We start from the raw sequence: 27,519 nt of genomic DNA, 5'->3' as shown, positions 1-27,519 counted from the left end.
TACTGCCTACTGCAGAGGGGGTTGGACTAGATGACCTTTGAAGGTCTCTTCCAACTCAAACCATGCTATGATTACCCTCAGCGCTGGGTAAAAGCACCTAAACTCTAGGTGTTTTTAACATATTCAAATAGAAATCCACCACTGAATTAATTAATTCTGAATTAAGGATCAGAGCAAAGTCTGAGCTATGTCTGTGAGTACAGATTAACCAACATAAACTTAGAAGAGTGTTTTAGGCAGCTAACTGCTACATAATTGCGGCTTATGGAATTTCATGGTGAAACAGACATAACAGCAGATTGCAAGATTACATTCTGGCTTTGTTGTATTTAATAAAGCCTCCTCTTGGAAGCCAAATTTATTAGTGTAGACAAAAAAAAAAATAAAAAAAAAAAAATTTAAAAAAAAAAAAATTCCTCTGATTGAACTTCCTTTCCCATGCAGTCTACTGGTCACAAGTTGCCAGTTCAGAAGTGGGAGTGGTTTCCCATCTACAAAAGCAGTCCATTAAACACTGCTAATAAGGAGAGAAAATCTCAAAGCTCTCATACTGAAAATCAGTCATCCTAGCAGAGTTAACATTTTTGCATTTCCTCATCAAGTTATTTTTTGTACTCCACTGCTTTTAAAGCATGTCAGATTTCCAAATAATACATTTGCATTTCTTCAAATACAAATTATGTCAGCAAATTGCACATTGAAAAAGTAAACATTTAATAAACACTTTGGTACTCAAACTATACATATATCTATACATTAATGCTTCTCAAAAATGTTGTTCATTGCACGATTGTAAATCACAGCAAATATGACTGACGCCCTCTCATTAAAACAGCTTTGCTGCATGATGCTTTCTACTGCCTGCCACAACAGCATCACAAACTTTCCCTAACTTGACCAAATGCAAAAGATGGTTCCTCAAAGAAACAGCAGACTCCACCCTAAACCTGGTGCTTGCACATTACTTTCCTGAAAAAAAAAGTTTAGAATAATTGCTGTGAATGCTTGCAGCGAATGATGTTTAAACTTGTCTCACTTTTTGAATAATATCTTTCAGGTCTGCTGAGTTTAGTCTGCCAAGTGGCCTCCCATGTGGTGGTAGTGCCTGTCCTGATGTGATGAATGCCTCTTGACAAGCTCCCCATGTTACATAGAAAATATCTGCAAAAGTAAAAAGAAACATTGGAAAGTTTAGGTGATCAGCTCATATGCTGGGTCCGGACCGATCTGATTAGGCAGTTCTTAAACAAGTATGTCGAGTTTGTGTAGTAAGTCTCAAATGTTTTACCTGCCATATTGTCCAGAACATCTGAGCCCCAATCACCCTGAAACACTTTCATCAAAATATTATCAAACACATGAAGTTCTTTCATGCCAACAATTTTGTCACGGAATAAACGATGTGCTTCATAAGCAACAATTTCCAATACATAGTCTGCAGTTTGTGTTGATGATCCTATGAAATTGAAGAAGAGATCTAACTTTATATATTTATAATAACTTTTGCATTTCTCAAATTTTCCATTTGAAACTATGAGACTGAAAATGAGTAAGTGAAATTACATACCAGCAGGATGGCATCGGTAAGTAACAAACAAGAGAAAAAGTAACCATTATGAAGTGGTTTTTAGTAAAACAAGTTCTCCAGTTCAGTGCTAACATTCCCATGAAAATGAATAAGGTGTTGCACACTAAGTAAAAACTAAGATACAGAATTCTAGATGATGAAAATAAGAATATCCAGGAGACTGTTTTAGAGGGGAAAAACAGACTGATAAGAAACGCTAAAATAAGTACTCTAAACTGTCTGTACTATAAAATGCCACTAGAGAATAAAAAGCTTCAATATTCTTCAGAAAAGAAGGAAAGTGAGCTGAATAAATGACATGGCATATTCTTCATAACTGCAAAAGCTTATGCAAATGTCAAGAAACGTGATTTTTATTAATAACTAGGCTGCCAGTGTGCACAGCGAGGCTCACAGGTCTGGAGCACCACTTGTCCCTGCAGCTTTTGGCACAGCAGCTGTATAGTTGCTTGCTACGAGAGGCTTTTTAGAGCTGCAAACCTCTACAGCGGCCCTTATTGTTTCTCCAGGCAACACAAGGCAAGGCAAAGCTTACTAAGGCAAAGCCTTGTATTTAACATTTGCCCAAGAATCAGTTTGGCCAACCAGCACAACCAGCTAACAGAATGGCATCATAGAATCATAGAATCAAGCCAGGCCTTATCCACAGAAGATAAAGACATGGACTTAGCACAGGTAAAGCATGGCCAGTACATGTGCCTAATACTTACCACAAAGGGAGGACATGTATCTTAGATCAATACTTCACAGCTCCAGGCCCCTTTGTCCTTCTCCTGCACTCCCTGACCACAGTAAGGAGAAGGAGAGGAGGATTGTGTCTGGACAAACCAGGACCTGTACTGGGGTTTTGTAGGGCTGATGTTGGCCTATTATGGCCTAACAACACAACATGTCAGCTTCAGATACAAAAATGGAGTCCTTTCATGGGCTGAGATTGCCTATTCACTGATTGTCAGTGTAGCTGACATTCAAGCTAATTTGTGCCATTTGATCACCTCAGAAAATAAAATGAAAGCTAGCACAACATTCTTACTACTTGTATACTCTAACCCTTTAACCAATGTAAAGAGATAAACGTAACATGGGGTTACGTTCTAGTGATCAGTAATAACGATCATTTCAGAGACAAAAATAAGATTTGAAAGTAGTTTATGCTGTCTGTTTAGAAAAGCAGAAAAAAAATAATTCCCTGACATTTGCAAACTTAAGGAAAGAAAGAACTTTCAGACTAAACTGCAATTACAAGGCATTTCCAAAATGTGAGAATATTTGGGCTATAATGGAAATATATGTAACCTTTCACACAGATAAGAGAGTTTTCAAGATGTTTTCTGTATGTTTCAGCTTGCTTATACTCTTCTTTTGTTAGGAAGGTCAAATGATGTGTATTAGTTGCAGTTTTGTAGTCCACTCACTGCACTTATATAACCAGATGTAAAAAAACAAGCATAGGAGGCAAGTCTCTGGGAATTCAGAAGACAAAACATATGCTCAAAAAACCCCAAAATAACTGGTATTGTTTTTTAATCTCTACTGAGTTATAGACAGTTCATGGTTTAGAAGTGTCAGGTAGCCCACAGCAAGACAGAAATCAGTAGTAATTCAGGCCATTTTAGAGCTGATTTATCAACAAAAACCAAATAATTGACTTACCACCTGCTAAATCATATCTGAATAGGCCCAGAACCCACTGAGTGAGAATACACGGTGTAAAAAGGTAATGACTGTGATCATCAACTGTGAATTTTGCTCGTACCTAAAACCAGAACAGGAAGAAAAAAGGTGAAGCTTTAAAATATGTAACACTTCAATGTTTTACAAAAATACCAGACAAATTAGGCTCATATGTTTAGATACTTTATTAATACATTCTCTATTTTTTAAACAAATTTAATTTTTTAATCTTGTTTTCTGATCATAAAACACTTTCTCATAATTCTCATTTTTTCTGCACCACTTTGATGCAAACAGCTGCACATATCACCTAGGACTGTTAGCGAAGCGTTGTTAGACAAAACACACAATATTTTTAAAGTATAATGTGCAAAAGAAATACAAGTGTAATAAAACTACTTGAATCAGTAACAGTCACTAGCAAAGACATCTTATAACAATACCAACTCTTCATCCAGAGAGGATATTTGAAATTAAAACTGTGTTTAATTCAAAGAACTGCCTCCATCAGTTGTCTACTTCTGCTGTGATGAGATCACAGGATCACAGTGGTTGGAAGGGACCTCCAGAGATCTGTAAGTCCAACCCCCCCTGCCAGAGCAGGACTATAGGATCTAGCTCAAGTCACACTGGAACATATCCAGACGGGTCTTGAACATCTCCAGAGAAGGAGACTCCACAACCTCTCTGGGCATCCTGTTCCAGTGCTCCATGACCCTTACAGTAAAGATCTTCCTCATGCTGAGGTGGAGCTTCCTGTGCTGTAGTTTATATCCATTGTCCCTTGTCCTATCACAGGGCATAACTGTCCTCTCACTCTTGACACCCAGCTCTCATATATTTATAAACACAGATTAAATCCCCTCTAAGTCTTCTCCTCACCAGACCAAAAAGCCCCAGATCCCTCAGTCTCTCCTCACAGGGCACGAGATTTAAACTTAGATTTCTTAGACTATATTGATAATATCATATATACTCCTGCACAAAACAATCTTTAAAGTTGCACTGTCTCCTCATCCATTAAATAGGTAAACACTGCTATTTACATTTTATAAATCAGGGCATAGATGGGTTGAAATACTTGTCCAGATCACACAATAGATCTGTGGGAAAGCAAGAGCACTTACTACTTTGTTTGCTTCTAATACCTAGGGTTTTCAGCAAAAAACTAGCTCTTAAATTGATATAAACATTAAGAAAAATACATAATATCAACAGCCAATTATTTTATTAATATTTTATCAATAATTCTCCATCTAAATTCTCCAGCTCTGTGAAAAAATAAATTCAATTTCCATACCTGCTCATATACCTGAACCATAGATCCTGCTAGCTGATATATTTTTGGCAGAGAACCCCAAACAGGGTGATTCTTCAGATTTTTCTGTAGTACAGGTTCCAAGTAGGCACTATAAATATTTTGCAGCTGATCTCTTTCTGGATAGCTACAAAACCAGAAGTAAACAATATAGCTTGTCATTGTCAATGTTTTTATTAAAAAGATTCCATGGATAGTGTCTCCATCTAGCAGATAAGTAGAGTTCTCATTCTGCTGCAATAGGTCACCATGGGAAATTTTCTAACTACATCTGTATCGTGGAAGGTCAATATAGCCCTAACACATGTCCTCGTTTGCCCAGGCATGACCCCATGGTCCCTCTTCCTCTGCTTGGGGCAGGGAGGGGGGGGCGGAAGCAGAGCGCGAGGAGAAGACAAAAGGCTTGGAGACACCCACTTTGAGGGTCCAAGACTTGCCCAGACTTACTATTCCTAAATAAGTGAAGGCAAGCTCCTGACTTCACCTAACATGGCCAGGTTTGGCAAAGTGCCATTCTGATTGGTGAATCTCTGTGGACAAAGGGGCCATTATATTTGGGCAAACAATAAAAATCCTTTTGCCTGCTCTGCCCTGCCACATTATGCTCTGCTTTGCCTGCATTGACTTTCAAGACACCAACAGAACTCCCTTCAAGTGTTTGGGTACTGTCTGTTACTATTTTGTGAGTAAATATTCAAAGCCTCTCTGTAAGAAATTCTGTAACTAGCTTCTATTGTGCCTTCTGCCTTAGCAGCAGAATGGAGCCTCTCAAGTCCCCTGCTGTGCAAGCAGTATAACTGAAACTAAGAACCTCTTTCCAGTTATAAGATTGTTTGTATTTGCTCATTATTTCTTAAGTGTTCTAGGTTGTCTGTTCCCTGTGTGTATAAATACCCAAACTGTGTGTTTCAAACATTGTAAATAAGTTTTCTGGTGACATTTAATGTTAATAAACAATTTTCATTGTTATTAACAATCTTCATTTGGATATCAAAATTAACATAGATTATTAATTTTGCATAATTCATAACAATCTGTACATGTTTAAACTTAAAAAGAAAAAAACAAATGCCTTTTCAATTCCTCTAATATTGTAACCAAAGAGCACCTTAATATAAAGCTACAGAAAGCAGTTTACTGAAACCAGTATCATCCATCAGGAAACATATTTCAACACTTCACTACCAACAGGTATCTACAGATTGCTCTTTAGCTGATTCCTACCGCCAAGAGGCACTAGACAGCACCAAATGTGAAGATCCCAAACTGTTATAAAAGATGAAAGATTAGAAAAGCCACATCTTCATAAAGACTAAATTGAGCAAGAGTCTATAAACAGATGCTGAATTCAAGTTAGGTTAGTTAAACTAATTTCCGCATACTTACTCAATTGCACAGAGACGAACAATAGAAGTAAATCTGGAGGTAAGTTTATGTCTTCCTAATGTTCCTCCAGCAGACATGGAAGCCACAATTTGGATGTTTTCTAAACCAACCCATTCCAGATTTTCATCATAAAATCCTTGATATGTAAGGATCTGTAATAGTTAATAAATAGTTCATTAAAAGAAAGCCAATAGAGTATCACATTAAAAAAAATTAATGAGAAGTATGTAATTATTACTGTTCTCTTCATTGTCAGAGGTATAGCCCTCCTCCCAGATGATAAATGAAGATACTAAACAGGTACTATCTTCCAGCTAAACTTTGTGCCACTGATCACTACCCTCTGGGTCTGGCTGTTCAGTAAGTTTTCAGCCTACCTCAGTATCTGTTTATCCAGCTCATATATCAATAGCTTTTTTGAGGATCTTTTGGGAGACAGCATAAATGGCTTTAGTGACATCCAAATATACTCTATCCACTGCTCTCCCCTCAGCTACCAGGTCTGCCATTCCAACATACAGATTTATGAAGCTGGTCATGACTTGCCTTGGTGAATCCATGCTGATTACTCCTGATGATTTTCTTACCATTCATGAGCCCACTACATTATAACTCATCGAGGTGAGAACTTTCTTTACTACTTATGCATATAAGCCAAATAAAAATGGTATCTTATTTCTGGCTGGCATCTACATATTCCATCAAAGTACAAAACTAATGTCAATGAAGACACAGGATGCTAATTCAGAAATTAATCAAAGTAGGTATTTCTCACATACAGTAAACAATTTCCAGAATACATAGGTCTCTTTATAAATAACAGACAAGTTTTCACCTGCTGTAGAAAAGCCACAAGAGTGTTTGTTCCCCATTTATCAGGTTTGGGTAGATTGATATCCTTTAAGTACAAAACAAGCCTTTCACAGTCCTTTGGTCTGTACACTCGCCCAGTGTTTGTACTGATTACAATGCAAGTTTGACTTAATTTCTGCAGAAGATGTTGAGAAGTGGTTTGTGCACTGCAGTGAATTGTAGCAATCTGAGTAGATCGGAGTTGGGAAAATGCATAATGAAGCAGCATCCTGAAAAAGCAAAGGTGCACATACAAATAAGTATAAGATGTACATACAAATAAGCATAACTAATACATAACTGTTTTAAAATACTGTGTATCCAAAGATATTGAATGTTTGTTTTAATTAAAATGCATATTCTACAGACTATATTAATGTAGTAAGTGATGCAAGAACTTTGCTGAAATTGAATCTGCTTGCCTTTAACACTGTAATATTTTCTATTCAAGAAATTCAAAAGAACTGCAGTATACAGGTACACAGAACACCCAGCCTAAATATCCTGTGTGTAGTGATCTAATGCATCTAAATAAGGAATTAGCAGTTGCCTGCATACGGACATCTAGTGCCTCCTGAGATGAGCTTCACATGGCTTTCAGCTCCTAATCCATGTCAGTACAGGTTTTCCAAGTGTCCTGTTTCATATCTAAAAGTCTCATTCAGATGTCTTATATGCATAGTTGCAGCCTGAAATTTCCCTGTACATCTTCATAATAATTTATATATTTGCCACTACAGAAGGTTTGCTTCATAAGTAACCTAAACAAGAGATACTCTAGCAGAAAGTCATATAATAAAAACATTATAGCAATCTATCAGACACTTTGTCAAATACACAGAAGCATATTTTGCTTAAAATAGGCAAAACTTTTTTACCCCTTTCCACAACCTTCAGGACCCACAAGAAGAAATGGCTGCTTATTCTCAAAGTCTAGCCAGGGTCTGAAATAATCTAAACCTCTCTGCATGTCAGGAGTTTGGATGACAGGAAGTGTTTGGATATTACTGAAGTCATCAGCTGTCAGATTTTCAGGTTTTTTCAGCTGATACAGCACTAGCTGTCCAGTGTCAACATCATAATATGTGTCCAGGGGTTTTCTCGGATCAGGTGGAGATTCTTGTGCCCAACTGAATACCTTTAAAAATAAAAAGAAAAAGCTTCTGTTAAATCCAGGCCCCTGATGGCAAAGATCTACTGTTTCAAGCTAATCTAAAGAAGGTTCAAAGAATATCTGTTAGAACAATCTATCTAATTTAGAACAACCTAAAATCTATCTATCCATTTAGAACAATATCTATTTATAACAATATAGAGAATGTTCAAAGAAATTAAACATTAAATTCCTTAATTGGACAGTTTTAAGGCTGCCTTTGAAAATTCAGTCATGTTATGCATATACTTTATGACTACATTCTCAAGTAAACAGTAACAGATTATTCTTCCACACATTACTTTTTCATAATATAAGGAATATAAAATAAACTGTATTTAGCAACACTTTATATAAACTTTTCGACATATTAGGCAACACAATCGTCATAAGAACAAGGTAACTCCTTCACATGCATCAATAATTAATTCCAGAAGCTGAGTCTAAACTTTTACCACCTGTCCTGCATGCATGTTATGTCTCCAGGCTGTCTTTTGGAAGGAACTATTGCCTTCCCACCAAAACAAAACCCAAATGTGATTATGGAGATAACTGTCTCCAGGAACAAACTTCTGTAAATGTTATGGACCAGTATACTCACATGGTCTTCCAACACTATTTCCTAGTCCTTGTGCCCTCAAGTATCAATACAAAGACAGGTCAGCATCTCAGCACATATAATACATAACCTCAAAATACTGCTGGTGAAGGGCAACAAGGCCCTCATACTATATTTCAAGCATTCTGAACACAAAAAACAACACATATCAAACAAACCAACAAAAGCCAAACAAGAACGAACCAAACAAACAATACAACCTCAAAATAAATCTGCTTTACATACACATAATACCTACACACACAGTCTGCTATCGTGGGTTCTTGCATAAATCAGTATGGATAGAGGCCATTCTCTTGGTGCAGCACCAAAGAGCTGCTCTCTGGCCTGGATACACTAAGCAGCATTCCAGTGACACAATGAAGCACCCCATTACTTTTCAGCTATTTCTCTATAGACAACGCAGACTGCAAACAAATTAGAGCACAGATATTCACCATTGTATGTCTGCATTGTTAGAACACAGAAAATTACTATTCCTACTGAGAAATATTTAAGAAAATGCTAACAAATATTATTACCTCTCTTGCAAATTCTTGTCGTGATTTCATGTTGAGATTGCCACCAAGACCACGTAACAAGCTAATTACAAACTGTCCACGATCAGTACACCCATGAAGATGAGATAGTCCATTCATCACAGTTCCAACTAAACTTGTTTCTACCACAGAGTCATTCTGTAAATTGCAAGATGTAGTACATTTAAATATATTCCTAAAAATAAATGTGATGTACTGCTACAGAGTATTACTTGTTGCTCTTTGACACTTCCACAAATGAAGAAAGTTCTCAAAACAGCTCTTGTTCTAGGAAATTCCCTTGATATGAAACTATTTTTAGGCATTGATTTGGAAGTTTTAACTCTAGACTATGTACTGATGTAATATTGATATAATACAGAGTAAGCAATTATTTTGAGAATCTGTAAGAAACTGTATACTGGAAATCTCTCTCATGAATAGATTCTTCACAGATTCGTTTTTTTAGCACCCAAAAGGATTTGCAGCCTCAGGATTAGTCATGTTTTTAACTCTGTATCCACCTGAACACTTTAAAAGTCTAAAAATCCCCATGGGTGAAAGACCCAGAAGTGTTAGAAACATGGAGCACATATGCTGCCCAAAGGGAGGTAATGACAGCTCTGACAAATACTTCCTCTCTGGCCGCACAGCGAGGATTCCTCCTAAATATTATTTTGTGCAACATAAGTGTGCTAGTTTGAAGCAGGCTAGAATGTTTTGGTGAGAAAAACTAGATCATAGGCTGTGAAAGGAAAAAAACAATGGTGATGTCTCCTTCCCTCAGAGTCTTGCTGAAGAAGAAGAAAGTAAACATTAGATAACACTTTCGCCATTTTGTCTTCACTCTGCTTCTGGCTTTGGACTGAGCTGCAGCTCCCTAACCTCACCTTCCACTAACTTTGCTTCTTAACCTCTTGGCTGAACCTCTTTTCTTCCTTAAGACTGGGCAAGGTTGAGAGGGGCAGGGGGAAGGTGCAGGGGTGGTTGAGAGCCCCTCCTGGGAACTCAGGTTTCTGGGAGGGGAGTTGTGTTTCTGTATTACTTTTACCTTGTATATTTCTGTCTATAACTGTATATACTGTAAATAGCTGCTTGTACATTGTGCTAGCTGTAAATAAATAGCTTCATTTATATTCCCAGAGCCCAGCTGAGTCTAGTCTGGGTACCTTCTTAAGTGTGGGGGCCGGGTTACATCCAAACCACTACAATAAGCCACCTGTACCATGCAAATACAACTCCAGAGAAAGGGAGAGGCAGAGAAAGACCTGGAATCCTTTAAAAAAAAATCTATTCTGTGGAGAACAATTATTTTGATGTACACCACAGAATCCCAGAATTCAGATAACGGACAAAGTTTTGGACTATTCTTTTTCAGTATGGTAATTGTATATTACCTTTCGGTTAAAAGTGTATTTCACTTCAGGTTTTGAGTAGAATCTTTTTGTGCTAAAGTTACATCCAGGACAGATTAGTGGGTGCCATTAAAATTTATCATTCTGAACAATCAGACTATTTTTTTAGATATATCTTTGTCAATCTTTTAAAGTATCTAGTGATACCTTTCTCCTTCTATTAAAAGCTTCTGCCTACACTCTGCAACTTTTCAAATTTTAGCTTTTTTTTTTTTTTGTAACAGACATCAACTTCTGTCTAGAAAAACAATTTTCTTTGCTTTTCTATTTTTCAGTTTAGACATTGAGGTCTTTCAACACTATGAAAAAAGTACAGAGAAATGTCTGGTATAGAAAATTAAAGACAGGCATTAAGTTTCACAGAAATTCATGCATTTATTAGTTAAAATTGTATTAAATATTTCAAAACTTCAAGTACAGCAATCAGGTTTTGGAAACCAATTGGTATTTCAATACTAATCTTACTAAGAAAACAACCACTGAATGAGCATTGAGACTTTATTCTGCTTAAAATTTGAAAAGTAATATGAATGATCTCTTTGGTGCTAAACTAGAAAAACTAATCATTCCTAGCAGAAGTCAAAATCTGATTAAGTATTTATTTACCAACCTTCTTTACAACCCAGTTTAAAGCCTTTGCAAAATAGTCCCCAATCCAGTTTTCAAGGTTGTATCTGTATTCTTCAGGCTGACTTCTTAGCCAAGACTTTATCAGAGAATTAAGATCTGTATCTTCATCACTAAGTCAAATCAAAATAAATCAAGATTCAGATAAATACAAGGCATCCACATCTTCACATGAACAGGTTCACGGGAATGACAAAATTCCAGATAAAAAAAATCAAGGAAAAACTTTAGCCAGAATTTGTAACCAATATTTGGGCTCTCTAAGGGTGATATATAAACCAAGAACCCAACATTTCTCTTTCAAAACGTCTGTGATATCTAAGTCAAAACATTTTAACATGAAGAGTCATAGAAGCTAAAGTAAAATTCCCCAGTGATTTGTTTCATAAGTACAAGCAAGAAATTAAATTGCTCCATCAACTATAGTTTATCTTTCAAAAGTAAGCATACATTTACTTAGGGTAAAACTATTTAATAGCCATGTGACCTACCTCAGAAAGATCATTCCCATTCGAGATATTGTAGCAGGAGAGGCACAGCTAAGGTCATGAGTTTCAAATATAAAGTTGACATTTGAGCCAAACTGAATTCTTTCTCCACTAGGCATAGTCAACAGTCTGTTGTCATCCAAAACGGAGTTCAAAGATTCAATCCATTCAGGATCAATATCACCATCACAGATTATCCATGAAGTAATATCTATTTCCAAACACAAAACTATCAAACCCAAGGAAAACACTTCAAGAACTTCACCCCTTGCTACTTTAATACTTGTCTTTCATTATAACTTAAATATAATCTTTATGAAGCTATTTCTTACCTGCTTTATCTTCTGATGCCTATTTCTGCAGTCTTATTATGAAACATGGAAAGTATATATCAATTTTCTTTACTATGACTGTCACCCAAAGTTTTTAATACCTTACACTATTCACAAATAATAACACAATCTAAAAATGTAACTGAAAATAAACAATTTGACCTACTCAAGCATCATGATGTATAATTGCCTCACACACATACCTGGGTGTTCTCGTACTACTTGTCGAGCGCTATTCGTAAGCACACCATCAGACCATTCCCTGGTATCCATGTCAATATGGCCTAGGAACTGGTGTCGAGGCATAGCTTTGGGATTCATTGTATACTGTTTCACTACTTTGCCAGTTTTACCAAGTGCAGCCTTTAACATCCGCCAAAGTGTCGATTTACCACCACCACTTGGACCTACAATAACTACACCCATTCTTTGACGTAGTTGTTCATATAATTCCAAAGCTTTCTTGATCTAGATAACAAAAGAGATGATGGCTATGGGAAATTGTAAAGCTAAATCAATCATGATCTTTATTTTTATAATTTTCCAATTCACCTTGCATGCAGTCACTTTGTCTTTGTAATTTTACTTTTTGAAACAATAGATATTTGCAGAAGTAACTAAAATGATGACACTAAAGAATATCAATAGACTTATCACAGTATCACAGTATCACAGTATCACCAAGGTTGGAAGAGACCTCACAGATCATCAATTATTTTGCATGTTAGTAGCCATTTCACTAAATTACAACTATAAAAATATCAGCCTTCTTTGGACATATTTTCACTGAGAAATTAATGAAACTTTAGTCACAAACTTCATCCAGCCCTACAACTGATTATAAATTAGACACACAAATGCTTGATAAAATCAAATGCTTATAATTCTTTCACTGTTCAAAACATTCAACAATGCTTAGACCTGGCTTAAATAAAACTGTGTCACATGTTCACATTTTAAATTTCCTGATAGTATTTTTCTTTCTAATCTACCATGCTTCAAACACGCATCTATTTTTTACATACATGTGATTATTATTTAGATGCTTGAGCGTGTCCAGAGAAGGGCGACGAGGCTGGTGAGAGGCCTTGAGCACAAGCCCTATGAGGAGAGGCTGAGGGAGCTGGGATTGTTTAGCCTGGAGAAGAGGAGGCTCAGGGGTGACCTTATTGCTGTCTACAACTACCTGAGGGGTGGTTGTGGCCAGGAGGAGGTTGCTCTCTTCTCTCAGGTGGCCAGCACCAGAAAGAGAGGACACAGCCTCAGGCTATGTCAGGGGAAATTTAGGCTGGAGGTGAGGAGAAAGTTCTTCACTGAGAGAGTCATTGGACACTGGAATGGGCTGCCCGGGGAGGTGGTGGAGTCACCATCCCTGGGGCTGTTCAAGACAAGGTTGGATGTGGCACTTGGTGCCATGGTCTAGTCTTGAGCTCTGTGGTAAAGGATTGGACTTGATGATCTGTGAGGTCTCTTCCAACCTTGGTGATACTGTGATACTGTGTGATTATCTATCAGTTATTCACATTTTCATAAAAATCACAGAATGCCAGATTGGAAGGGACTCAAGGACCATCTGGTCCAACCTTTACAGGTAATAATATATATACAGTATATATAGCAATGGCCTAGCACTCTGTCAAGATGAGAAAAAGATTTCTTTCAAAAGTAAACAGAAATGAGTCAAATGAACATAAAGTATATCAGTTCTAATTCAAAATAACTCATATCCTTTTCTTGCTGCAGTTATGTTTACCTGGCCGCTTATAATTTCCAAGTTTGCTTCTTCAAAGACTTGTTGTAAAGCTGTAGTTAACTCAGCATACTCCACCTCTTTAAAGTCAATTCCAGGAAACACATCTTTAACCAGCGCATCAAAACGTGCACAGTCTGCAAATGTAAGCTTTGACATTGTATTGAGCCGCAGAGCTTGAACCACCATGTGGCTTTCAGTAACTGGAAATAAAAGCAAAACGTCAGATCAGTTTAAGCTGTTTGCTGAGTTTATTTGCCTTCAACACTTCCACTCATACTGCTAAGATGTTGAAGGTGGAATCACAATGCAGAGTACTTCTCAGTTCATGTACTTCTCTACTCGGAAGTTACACTTACTCAAACTAAGAGATGAAAACCAAGAAACTAACCAAAGGAAAGTTTCTGAGTTTAAATCATAAGTTAAATCCATCCATCCTGCCTTTCAAGGACTTATCAAAAGTTGCATTTTAAACCAGACCAAATAAACTTCAGCAAATTTTATGTATCCAAACAAGCAGCTAAAATGACATAGGAGGAAGAGTGATAGGAATGTGCCCTAAAACACATTGCCAGTAATCCTTCTTTGGCAGATCCACAACAAAGCAAGTTACAAAGTCTTAAAGTTGTCAGAGCATTTGCAATGCCAAGATTTATAAATCAAGGTTGTCTCTGAAAACTTTCAGATAAAGGCTCTTTAAGAAAATAAGAAGCAACAGTTCTATCCTGAAGATGTGAAATGTTCTTTCATCCCACATGTTTAATTCCAACTCATTTAACATCCAAACAACAACAATTTGAAAAGTTTATTTTAAAAAATAGTGAGCTGGTCCAGTTCAATACATTTCTATCACTGCTACCTGACATTATAGTTCCCTCTGTCTACCAATCCAAATCACATGCCATGAGACAATTATAGCAGTCCTCAAATAAAATCAAAATGGTCTGATCACTGATGAAGAATGACAGCATCAGAAAATCAACTGTCCTGTCCGAAGCCAAGTGAAAACAACAGTCTTGGAGAATCACTGAGAATCAACCCAGAATAAAGTCCTCTATGTTCTTTGGATATTAAAGTTCAATCTAGAGTATGACAACATTCTTTTGTGAACTCCTAATGAAGAAGGGCTCTAACAAATATTTTTTTATTTTCTAAATTGCCTCTAGAGGGCTTCTCAAAACTCCAGTGAACAGGAAAGCTGTAGTGAATGATACCTGTACAATAGCCTAAATAATCAACAGTTTAGCATAATCAATCTTACTTTCTCGTTTTGCTTCACTTCTCTTCATCTGATGAAGAAGACTGCCACAGCCTCTCAAAACAGTCTTCAGTGCTCGTAAACCCCAGTCATAGTGCTGCTGCGGTGTCAGAAGCTCCCTAAATTTAAACACAGCAGTACTGAAATAAGCTTTAGGTGATAGTGCCTGAAAATTTTATTTGGCTAATTAGTATGTTCATAAGATGGATCTGGGCAAAAGAGAAAGTGATTAATATTTGCAGCATCACTTCGAACATATTTCAGAGATATAAGCAACGACAGTCTGAAATTTTCAGACTGAGCACATTCAATGGCTCCTGTATTTATTACATCTCCAAAGATCACAGTATCACAGTATCAACAAGGTTGGAAGAGACCTCACAGATCATCAAGTCCAACCCTTTACCATAATTCTCAAGGCTAGATCATGGCACCAAGTGCCATGTCCAATCTTGCCTTGAAGAGCCCCAGGGACGGCAGCTCCACCACCTCCCCGGGCAGCCCATTCCAGTGTCCAATGACTCTCTCAGTGAAGAACTTTCTCCTCACCTCCAGCCTAAATTTCCCCTGGCATAGCCTGAGGCTGTGTCCTCTCGTTCTGGTGCTGGCCACCTGAGAGAAGAGAGCAACCTCCTCCTGGCCACAACCACCCCTCAGGTAGTTGTAGACAGCAATAAGGTCACCCCTGAGCCTCCTCTTCTCCAGGCTAAACAATCCCAGCTCCCTCAGCCTCTCCTCGTAGGGCTGTGCTCAAGGCCTCCCACCAGCCTCGTCGCCCTTCTCTGGACACGCTCAAGCATCTCAATGTCCCTCCTAAACTGGGGGGCCCAGAACTGAACACAGTACTCAAGATGTGGTCTAACCAGTGCAGAGTACAGGGGCAGAATGACCTCCCTGCTCCTGCTGACCACACCATTCCTGATGCAGGCCAGGATGCCACTGGCTCTCTTGACCACCTGGGCACACTGCTGGCTCATGTTCAGGCGGGTATCAATCAGCACCCCCAGATCCCTCTCTGTCTGGCTGCTCTCCAGCCACTCCGATCCCAGCCTGTATCTCTGCATGGGGTTGTTGTGGCCAAAGTGCATCACCCTGCACTTCGAGCTATTGAACGCCATCCCATTGGACTCTGCCCATCTGTCCAGGTGGTCAAGGTCCCACTGCAGAGCCCTTCTGCCCTCCAACCCAGCCACATCTGCCCCCAGCTTGGTGACATCTGTAAACTTGCTGATGACTGACTCCATGCCCTCATCCAGATCATCTATGAAGATGTTAAAGAAGATGGGGCCCAGCACTGATCCCTGAGGGACACCACTAGTGACTGGCCGCCAGCTGGATGTGGCACCATTCACCACCACTCTCTGGGCTCGGCCCTCCAGCCAGTTCCATTAAAACCCCTGTACTTTGTTCTCTCTAATAGATATATATCAAGTAGTCACTCCTATTCCAACAACTTCAAGAGTCTAATTTCAACACAATGCTTTAGAATATCCACATGCTCACATTGTTATGCAGTGAGTGGAATAGTGGAGCAGTACTTTGCCACCTTCAGACTATAATATATATATAATATATATATATTTTCACACTGAACCCCTCTGTTTATTGTGACACTTTTTTTTATTTTTAAAAATATTCAATTAGGATCTATAGAGATTTGCATGGTATACCGTTCAGATTTAAGAGCTGTACTGAATGTAAAACTTCTGATGATTCCAAACCTGAGGTTTTATGTCTAGTTTTGACTCTGACAAATAGATTTCTGCAATATCCAAGTCATAAAATTAACAATGTACACGTAGATTGTACCCCTGTAGTCATGCTTTGGGAAAAATTAGATGGAGGAGAAGCAAGATAGCAGTGAGACACCCACAAAGATCAATACTAAAATAAAAGTTGGAGGAAAGAGAATTAGAAAGTAGCATGAATTGGGCGGGAGGGAAGCAATCAAACTTACCTTGCTAGATTAAAAATAGCCACTAATTTTCTACCAAGTATCTTAGCTTCTTTAAAGCCTTCTGAATACAAAATCACTTCTGCAATGAGCTCGTTGTCTGGATGAGTCATAGCAACTGGCCTGAAAAGTTGTTTGAGATTATCAGGAAGTTTTTGCCTTCCTCCATAACCTTTTCCAGCAGGATTCAGAGTGATGAAAATCCCAGAATTATGATCCATTTCAACCTAGCATGAGAAGTGCAGTGTAGCAGTACATTGTCATAAGAAACAATACTGAGAAATGCTGAGTGTACTATATTTATTTACAGAAGTCAGTTGTTTATAGACTGCTTTTATAAGAAGAAAATCATTAAGTTTTTGCTGTACCTTTTTGCCAAGCATCTCACATACAGGACTATGTTTCTTCAGTGCATGTTGAATTGTCTGAATCTGCATGGACACTGCAGACAACACAGCTTCCTCAAGTCTGTTGAATTCATCAAAACAGCCCCAGGCACCACACTTCACTAAGCCCACAAATATGCGTCCCATCGACTTCACATCAATACCCTTAAAATTAAAGAGAATAATTTTTAAAAATCAAATAAAGGAAAATAATTCAAGATTGTCTTCTCACCTGTTAAAAAAATGACATTGGAAATATCCACAAACTTCTAATGGAAGCTCACAAATTATCAAAAATATTTCTAGAATATAGTATGGCTTTATGAAGTATGAGCACAGATATCCATTTCCTAAACTATACAGAACAGTATTTACCTCATCACAATTAAAGACTAATACTTGTCTTCCAAGAAGCCCACCCAAGGCCTTTACTGATTCTGTCTTTCCAGTTCCAGCTGGACCATAGGGATTTCCTCCAAGTCCCATTTTCATAGCCTGAGTAAGAGTTAGGTAACACTTATCTGTCAGAGGTGTATAAACAAGCTTAGGGGAATTACCCTGCAGAAAAACGAGCAAACAAATTATGGTGATTGGTAGACAGTGTAATTTAATTTGTTAAGTCATTAGTTAGAAAATATAAAGGTCAAGATTAATGTTTCATTAAGTATATCATTTTAATTACCATTACAATTTTTTTTCTGGTTTTATGTCAAATGTCTTTTTTTTTTCTCTTTTAGGATTACAGAAAACCAGTAAAATGAAACTGTACTTCAATATACTAAAGTAGCAACACATTAGAAAACATTGATAAGATACTGTAACTGATTTCCACACAACTTACATTTACCCCATTAGTATCAAGAATAAAAATTCTTACCCTTTCTTTGAGTATTAAGGACACAACATAGTTGGGAAGTAACAAGGAGACATGTGTGAAATAAAAAAGTGTTTGACATATGTAACAGACACAAGGTAAAACTTTAAAGTACCATACCTGATATTCATAAGTATACTGGAGTTCAGCATCTACCATCTGAACGTAACATTTCTGGTCTTTCATATAAAATCTCAGCTGCTTCTTCCAAGCCCAAGCTTCAACACTGTGAACCTGAGCTTGATTCAGCTGCTTCACAACATCAATGTTATGAATGATATCAAGAATCAGAGCTTTAAGCTTGAGCTCCAGAACTCCTGATTCTGCAAATAACCACACACACAAAAACACCCAGAAAATATCATAACAGTGTAATAAGCAGGATACATTACCTATTCTCTGGTTCATTGTGTTGCTTTCTATTATCAGCAGATTATTTTTTTTCCGGATTTTCCTTCAATTTATAAATAGAAATATTTATTATCTAAAGCAAGCAGCATCAAATGAGTTCCTGGCTGAAAACTGAATCACCATGTAGCTTCATTCACTTATAAGTGATTTTGTCTGCCTCTGCTCAAGACAGAGGCTTTTCTAGAAAATAATCTATTTCAGGAATGCTTACACTTAAGTCCACTTCAGTAACTAGTGTGGCACAAATTGTTAAATGATCTGCTGAGGATTTGAAAACCACACTAATCACTCTACATGCACTGTGGAGATTTTACTAAGACTATTTAGGGTGATATGGAATGCATTCTGGATGCATTAGATGTAGTCTGAGAGCATAATGTTTAATTTAGTTTAATTTGAAAGAAATCCATTTGCTGTGCTCCTGTGGTATTCCATGATGTGAAAGTAAGTGAAGATAATCAGGCAGTTGACCTGCTACCCAACTTGAAAAGATACTGTAAATATGTTATACAATATCTAGAGTGAACACTGTTCTCTAACAGCTGACATTTACCCCATGGCTACACAATGAGCATTGAAAGGGAGCTTAGATAAAGAATCATACTGACTACTGAAGGTAGGTGATATGAATTCTGTTCCTAATTAATATATCAAATGTTAACACCTCACAAATTCTGAACTGGAATTTAACACAGCAAGCAGCTAACAAATATGTTGGAAGACTGTCAACGACATGTCAAATCTGCTCTTTTTGTACATACTGGGTAAAAGCCATCTTGGTTAATATAAATTATAGAATTTTACATCTGAGGCACTCAGACTTCTGGTTAAAAAAGTGGAATAAGCACACAAAGGTATAACTATTCTAGCTCATTTAGACTGTGTAAGATTCAGAACACTCCTATCTCAACAATAACAAGTTTATTAGTTTTACTACAGAGGTACATAAGAATTTTAGTTGAGATACAGATGTATACATCTAAAATAGAAAAAGACAATCACCTACACAGTTGTACATAATATACTGGCACACCATAACATACTTCACCTGCTGTTTGGACAATTCCCATAAAACACAACACTGTAGAACAGTTCAGCAGGTGAGAAAAATGATCAGTAAATATATAAACAAAAAAAATCCAAAAGTTATTACAAAAATTAAATCAAGTACTTTGCAGATATATGCATGGTCCAAGATAATTTTTAATCTAAATAAAAATCCATTCTTTGGTCTGAAATATTAAACCTGTCAATCTTGACAGTAATAGGTGAGTAACCTTACATAACTCAAATTGAGACAGATTTGTACAATTCCCTGTTAAATAGCACAGAACTACAAAGTCATTACAAAGAATTATGTATGATTTATCATTTTTATACCTGTACTCCTAGCGTCTCCTATACTAGTATCAATGCTGGTATAATGTTCCAGTTTAGTCACAAGCTGTAATTCTAATTGTTGCAGGTTATGGTCTTGGATGGCTCTTTCAACATCTTCAGTGAACTGAATTTGTTCTGCCAAGGAAAGAATCTTTGGAAGAGAAAGTTCAAGTTATAAGAAGACATTAAGAAAAATAAGTTTCTTAGTTTGTTAGTAATTTCTTACTATATTTCATGTTTAAAGTACTTTAGTGAAACATTATTAAACAAACCCATACACTTTATATGCTTTTAAGAGCAAATACAGCCATCTTAAAACCTGACAAAAGCTAGCAAAATCTTGCAATGTGTCTAATACAGCAAGTTCCTTAGCTGCTCTGCAGAATGTGGTGGAGAGGTTTTCCAAGTGCTTTTTCCCATTAAATGACACATCAGAAGTGAGTTTACAAATTGTAGAAAAGAGACTGGCCCCTTGGGTGGGATACAGGAACACTGCTGGAGTATGTAGGGATGGAACAAGGCAGGCTAAAGCCCTCTTAGAATGGAATGTGGCAAGGGATGTCAAAGACAAGAAGAAGGGTTTTTTTGAGTCCATCAGTAGGAAAAGGAAGACCAGGGAAAATGTGGGCCCATTGCTGAATGAGGTGAGTGTCCTGGTGACAAGGATGCAGGTGAACAGTGATACAGATGGACACAGACAGAGATAAAGGGAAGGTGGAGTTACTGAATGCCTTCTTTGCTTGTCTTGACCACTAAGGTCAGCCCTCAGAAATCTCAGTCTTTGGCAGTAAAAGACAGAGACTGAAGAAAGGAAGACTCTCCCTTGGTCATGGAGGATTTGATTAGAGATCACTTGGGTAAACTGAATGTGTACAGACCCATAGGCCCTGATGGGGTGTACTCAAAACGGCTGAGGGAGCTGACAGATGTTATTGCTAAGGTTATGGAGAAAGGAAGTGCTGCTTGGGGACTGGAGGAAAGTCAATGTCACTCCAGTTTTCAAAATGGACAAGGAGGAGGATCCAGGAAACTATGGGCCAGTCAGCTTCACCTCTATCCCTGGAAAGATGATGGAACAGCTAATTCTTAATGCCACCTCTAAGCATGTTGGGGCAAAGAAAGTTATCGGGAGTGGTTAGTGTAGATTCGCCAAAGGGAAATCTCCACACTGGACTAATCTGATAGCCTTTCTTGGTAGCAGGACTGGTTGAGTAGATGAGAGCAGTGGATGTTGTCTACCTCACATGCAACAAGGCTTCTGATGCTGTCTCCAGTGTCATACTCACAGGGAAGCTCAAGAAGGTGGGTTAAATGAGTGAGATTGATGAAGAACTGGCTAAACAATAACACTCAGAGGGTTAGATCAGCACTGCAGAGTTTAGTTGCAGGCCTGTAGCTAGTGGTGTTCCCCAAGGACCAGTACCATGTCCAGATCGTACGAAACTGGGAAGAGTGGCTGACACACTGGATGGTTGCCACTCAGAGAGACCTGGAGAGGTGAGAGAGTTAGGTATTGAGGAACCCCTGAAAATTCAACAAGGGCAAGTATAGGGTCCTGCACCTAAGGAGTAATAACTCCATGCACCAGTAGAGAGTAGGGGTTGACGTGCTGGAAAGGAGCTTTGTGGAGAAGGACCTGAGAGGCCTGGTGGACAAGTTAACCATAAACCAATGATGTGCCCTCATGGCCAAAAAGTCCAATGGTGTACTGGGGTACATTAAGAAGAGAGTGACCAGAAGGCTGAAGGAGATTATCCTTTCTTTCTACTCTGTCTCAGTGAGGCCACATCAGGAGTACTGTGTCCAGTTCTGGATTCCTCAGTCCAAGAGAGAAAAAAAAAAAAAGAATGAAGCATGTAGAGAGTTGACTAGAGAGCTACAAGGATAATTAATGGACTGGAGCATCTCTGTTACAAGCAAAGACTGAGAGACCCGGGACTCTTCAGCCTGGAAAAGATGAAATTGATAGGGGAAATATCTAAATATAAATATCTAAAGGCTGGCCATCAGGAGGATGGATCTAGACTCTTTTCAGTGATGTCCAGCAACTGGGCAAGGGGCTATAGGAATAAACTGGAACACAGGAAGTTCATCTGAATATGAAGAAAAACTTCTTTATTTGGAGGGTGACAGAACACTGGAATGAGCTGCCCAGAGAGTTGTGGAGTCTCCTTTCCTGCAAATGTTTAAAACCCACCCGGACACATTCCTCTGCAACCTGATCTAGGAGAACCTGCTTTAGCAGAGGGTTAGACTAGATGATCCTCAGATTTCTCTTCCAACCTTCATTCAAGGTCAGGTTTGATGGAGGTCTGAGCAAGCTCATCTAGTTAAAGATGTCCCTGCTTACTGCAGGGTGGTTGGACTAGATGACCTTTAAAGGTTCCATCTAAACTAGTGCATTCTATGATTCTACTGTTCTGTGATCCTGTGACATAGAATCATAGAATCATAGAATCAACCAGGTTGGAAGAGACCTCCAAGATCATCTAGTCCAACCTATCACCCAGCCCTAGCCAATCAACTAGACCATGGCACTAAGTGCCTCAGCCAGTCTTTTCTTGAAGACCCCCAGGGACAGTGCCTCCACCACCTCCCTGGGCAGCCCATTCCAATGGGAAATCACTCTCTCTCTGTGAAGAACTTCTTCCTAACATCCAGCCTAAACCTACCCTGTCTTGGGCAAACCGAGTGAGCAGAGGGCTCAAAAGGTCACCTCCAACTACAACCATTCTGTGATTCTGTGTGATGTTCTGTGCTACTGGTCAAAACTGCACAAAAAAATTAATGATCATAACTAGTTCTGCTTACATAGGTAAGCTTCAGAAACAGTATTTTAATCCAATTTTGAAAAGAGTTTTTATGTTACTATGTCTTAGCAGCCCTGCATGTAATACTCACCACCAATTAAGATGGAGATTTACATTTGACACAGACAGATGTCAAATCAGGTGTTATGCAAATGTCTTGAGTATTCCAAATGTTTACAAAATACTAACAACACCACATGTTAAATATTTTCTCTATACCAAAAGTGAATAAAATAGATCTGTTTGGAGTTATTTTCTTCCAATTTTCTATGTACACTTCTTTATGAGTCTTCAAAAACAAACTTAATTGGTTTATCTAAGACTACACAGTGGCATTACTGGATCAACTACTACCTGGGAAGGGAAGAGGGATGGATCAACTGAATCTTGTGATTTTTTTCCAGCATCAACACAATCAATTAACATTTTTTTCAGGGTCTCCTTCATCTCCAAAGCCAAACTGTTTAGCCACACCTGACAAAAAGGTGAGAAAAAAATATCTCAAAACTTATATTACAAAGCTTCATAAAGACATTGAACTATACTTGGATGTGATCTTCTTACCTCCACATCACTTGACAGAAGAACTTTATTTCTAAGTGGCACAGTTTCTCCTTCTACAGACTTCACGGCAACTATATATTTGAATTCTTCATCGAAGATCACACTATTAATGCCTATCAAGCAGAAAACAGCAATAAAATTCTATATTGTTAAAGTCAAACATCCATACTGTCTAGTAACACAAAGAGAGAAAAAAAGTATGCAACAGATTATTTAGCATTGAATAACCTGATTTCTGAATAAGTACATTTCACAAATGAAGATTAATGCATTACCAGCAAAAAGCTTCTTAAGATGAGACTGGATAACAAGAGGATTCATGGACTGTCCTAAAATTTCTAGTAAATCATCATCTCCAATGAAATAGAATCTTGGAAATGCTGAGCGCTTTTCCTATACAAAAAAACAATAAATAAATACTGCTCATTTAAATTCAAACTTACTGACTTTCTTTATGGAAAACTATATTAATGTCAGCTGTACCTCCAAATATTCAATCAAAGATCTCTGACATCTCTGAAGTTGGTCAAGTATGGTAATTAAGGTATTTCTTATTCCTGTCCGAGCACTCAGTGATGTTATCCTGTTGTCACTCTTGATATCTGACATAATGGATCTTAACAGGAAAAAAAAGTACAATAACTCATAAAACATCCATTAGAATTTTAGTCTGGATATGATATAAAAGTAGTTATATAATAAAAGTTAAAGCATATGTCACATCATCAGCTGGCACCTAATTTTCAGGGTTTGGTATTAATGATGAACCACTTCAGATTTTACATTGCTGTTTCTCCAGTAACAATCATTTCTTGACAAAATTTCTATATCCAAAATCAAGAAAATTCAAATCTTGGCTTTTAGTTCCTTCTGTTAAGTCAAAACAAGACAGATCTTTCTACATTTCTAAAACCTCCTCTCTTTTTATTTCCTTGAGTTTTTAGGAACAAATAAACCATATGCTTCTCCCAGAGGTTCATCTGTGTACTTTCCCAGAGAACAAAGTGCTTGTCTTCAACAAGAAACTATTCTTGAAAAAATGAAAAATGTTCTTGCCTACGTATGTCAAAGGTACTACAAAAAACAAGTTATATTCAATAACACTAACCTAAAGTCTTCATCAACTCTATTAAAACGAGCCTGTTCCTTGGGCAGGGCTCCACGACCAAATATCGGTTCCAAATAGACCCACTTTCTCTGAATTTGGTTTAAATTCTGCAGATACTCATCCAAGTCAGCCAGCTTTTTTTCCCAGATGGACACTTTATCTTCAAAACCTTTGTAATATGGAGAGTCCTTGAGAGACTGTAGAAGACAGCGATGTTCTCCAACTTGGTTGACTATGTCCTTCCAGTCTTTAATGAGCCTGATAGTCTTGCCTTGGCTGTCTTCATAATCTGTCAGCGTAAAGACAGCTCCAACTCCCCAGAGCTCAAGCTCACGCAGTGCCTCTCTAATTGTGATTTCACCTTGGGCCCGACAATTCAAATCCTATTTGAAAGCATGAACAAATTTCATTTGAAACTCAGAAACTGCAATAAGTTTTCCTTTCAAAAATATAATGTAAATTGTATTTCTACAGTAATAAAAATATAAATATACAAACAGGACAAGATATAATACATAAAATAAAGCACAAAATAAAAATCTAGAACTTTACCTTAAGTTCTGTGGCTTTTTCAATAATGGCATCTGATACTTTTAGCAGATCTCCAAATAACAAACCCTCAAGTGTAGTGCCTCGAGGAAGACCCAGAAGACGAAAGAGATCCAGCCAATGGTCTGGAGAAAGATGATCTCCTCTTACATATTTTAGGAGTGGAATTATCATCTATAGAAAAAATGTATATGTGAATCACAGAAAACATTCAGTTGGAAGAGACCTCAAAGATTACCCAGTCCAACCTTCAACCCAGCACTGATGGGTCAACAATAAACCATGGCCCTAGGAGCCGGGTCCACACACCACTCAAACACCTCCAGGGATGTTGACTTCACTACTGCCCTGGGCAGACCATTCCAATGCATCTGATAACACTTTCTGTGAAGAAATATTCCCTAACATCCATTCTGAATCTTCCCTGGTGCAGCTTGCAATCATTTCCTCTAGTTCTGTTGCTTGACACCAAGAAGAAGCTGCCCCCCTTGTGACTCTAACCTCCCTTCAAGCAGTTAGAGAGCAATGAGGTCTCCTTTCAGCCTCGAAACTGAACAACCTCAGCTCCCTCAGACGCTCTTCACGAGCCATGTGCTCCAGGCCCTTCATAAACCTCATTGCTCTTCTGTGGACACACTCCAGAACCTCAAAGTCCTTCCTATAACAAGGGGCTCATAACTGAAAACAACACTCAAGGTGTGGCCTCACCAGTGAGTACAGGGGGATGATCAGCTCCCTGTTCCTGCTGGCCACAGTCTTTCTAATATAAACCGGGATGCCACTGGCTTTCTTGGCCACCTCTAGTCTTTATGAAAACTGTATCTCTCTGATTACAGTGACATGCTATTCAAACAAAACAATATTTACATTTGTAAATTTTTACAAGTCTAACTCTGACAAAACTCATTGCTATATGTGTGTCTATTTAAACTGTAAGGACTCTTCTGTTGTAAGGAACAGAAAGGTTCTCAAAGGCAAACCAAATGTTTAAAACAGTGTCAGAATATATTTTGTTACATATTAACTCATTTTATTGTAAGAACTGAACAATGAGCTACAGAATGAAGTTTATTACCCAAAACATCTTTTGTTTTGTACCCCTTTTTGTAATTAGCACCTTACTTTATACTTGTCCACTTCTTTTTGCAATTTTACTGTCATTACAGTGTGTTCTTCCACCTTCCGCAATTTGTCGTGCCAGTTGAACAAGAACTCTTCAAAGAGGTATGTTTTACTCCTGCATGAAAATCAAATATAAAAAGGGCATAACAACACAGTACTACAACCACACATATTTGCCCATGAAAGCTAAAGTAACAAAAGCATACCTAAAAGTAATCCAGTCTTCTTTGGCTTTTTCCTGAAATCCTTGATAAAAATCTTCATACAATACCCAGACTTCTGCACAGCTCTTAATATCTTCACATACAACTTTTGATAAGGAGAAATCAGGCTCTTCCAATTTAAAATGGTGGCATTCTTGACTGAATAAAAAGATAACTAGATAAGTGTATTATGTATTCATGGTTTAAGAGATGATATTGTATGGAAACAATCATACTTTTTTAAGAAAAAACACTGCTTTATTGAAGAACACTGCTCCACCTGCAATTTCCTTATTTTCTCCTTCTTGAATGGAAATAATAAAGGAATACAAGGAATAACTCTCCTGCACAGTAATCTTCTCCATATTCATAATTATTTTACATAAACTTTCATTTCTTCTTTTCATTTATGAGAAAAGTAAATTACTTTGTGACCCCAAAAACAAAGCTTGAAAGAAAATTATTTTTAGTTGATTGTTTCCTCCTGTTAAGTAGAAAGAATATGCTAGTTTTAAGTATTATCATATTTAAATGCCAAGCTAGGAATCTGAATAGAAAACCTTGTTCACTCAAGATATGCAATATGAAGCTTGCTGAAAGTAGGTGCCAAGAGCAAAAATCCTTTCCTTTTGAACAACAATGTATCAGATAGGACACTTACTCAAGAAATGGGAGAGGTGAGGTCTTGCCTGTTTAAGTTTTAGGTGGACAAAACTCTTTTCAGAACCAATATCCCAAACCTTCTCTAAGTGAGGATTTCAGAAGTCACAACTGAGTCTTTAGTTTACAGACTCCTTTACATGAACACTCAAGAGATTTCTTGACTTTTTGATAGTCATAGAACTGTCAAGGTTGGAAGAGACCTTTGCGATCATCACATCCAACCATTTGCCTTGAGCTCACAATCCCACCACTACTGCTGAACTATGTCCCTATAGCACCACATCCACACATCTTTTAAACACCTGCAGGGTTAATGACTTCACCACCAAAATGGGCAGCCTGTTCCAATTCTTAGTAATCCTTTCTCGGTAGAATTTTTTCCTAATATCCAACTCAAACTTCTCCTGGTACAACTTGAGGTGATTTCTTCTTGTTCTGTCACTTGTTGAAATCAACCAAATTTTTTAAAAAAATCAACAAAAATTTGAGAATTTCAAGTTATGTACAACCAATGGAA

At 37.7% G+C, this 27,519-nt stretch overlaps 1 protein-coding gene across 2 annotated transcripts in view; it reads right to left on the bottom strand.

The window, feature by feature from the left end:
- Positions 1-27,519, bottom strand: part of DYNC2H1 (dynein cytoplasmic 2 heavy chain 1) — a 160,376-nt gene that overhangs the window by 110,626 nt on the left and 22,231 nt on the right. The window contains exons 23-48 of one of the 2 annotated variants that reach the window (XM_064170698.1): positions 26,343-26,498; positions 26,137-26,251; positions 25,018-25,188; positions 24,466-24,848; positions 23,841-23,973; positions 23,633-23,750; positions 23,358-23,470; positions 23,148-23,267; positions 19,984-20,134; positions 18,313-18,515; positions 17,694-17,876; positions 17,301-17,483; positions 16,936-17,159; positions 14,982-15,097; positions 13,724-13,923; positions 12,174-12,438; positions 11,642-11,849; positions 11,134-11,263; positions 9,112-9,267; positions 7,697-7,956; positions 6,802-7,048; positions 5,967-6,118; positions 4,563-4,707; positions 3,242-3,344; positions 1,289-1,456; positions 1,037-1,161 (exon numbers count right to left, since the gene is read on the bottom strand). In XM_064170698.1, coding sequence (XP_064026768.1) covers positions 1,037-1,161; positions 1,289-1,456; positions 3,242-3,344; positions 4,563-4,707; positions 5,967-6,118; positions 6,802-7,048; positions 7,697-7,956; positions 9,112-9,267; positions 11,134-11,263; positions 11,642-11,849; positions 12,174-12,438; positions 13,724-13,923; positions 14,982-15,097; positions 16,936-17,159; positions 17,301-17,483; positions 17,694-17,876; positions 18,313-18,515; positions 19,984-20,134; positions 23,148-23,267; positions 23,358-23,470; positions 23,633-23,750; positions 23,841-23,973; positions 24,466-24,848; positions 25,018-25,188; positions 26,137-26,251; positions 26,343-26,498 — 4,528 coding nt within the window. The remainder of the gene's footprint in view (positions 1-1,036; positions 1,162-1,288; positions 1,457-3,241; positions 3,345-4,562; positions 4,708-5,966; positions 6,119-6,801; positions 7,049-7,696; positions 7,957-9,111; positions 9,268-11,133; positions 11,264-11,641; positions 11,850-12,173; positions 12,439-13,723; positions 13,924-14,981; positions 15,098-16,935; positions 17,160-17,300; positions 17,484-17,693; positions 17,877-18,312; positions 18,516-19,983; positions 20,135-23,147; positions 23,268-23,357; positions 23,471-23,632; positions 23,751-23,840; positions 23,974-24,465; positions 24,849-25,017; positions 25,189-26,136; positions 26,252-26,342; positions 26,499-27,519) is intronic. The other variant, XM_064170692.1, reaches the window with a different exon arrangement.

The sequence above is a fragment of the Pogoniulus pusillus genome, chromosome 3, assembly GCF_015220805.1.
Source record: "Pogoniulus pusillus isolate bPogPus1 chromosome 3, bPogPus1.pri, whole genome shotgun sequence".
NCBI lineage: Eukaryota > Metazoa > Chordata > Aves > Piciformes > Lybiidae > Pogoniulus > Pogoniulus pusillus.
This window is presented reverse-complemented; position numbering and strand designations above follow the sequence as displayed.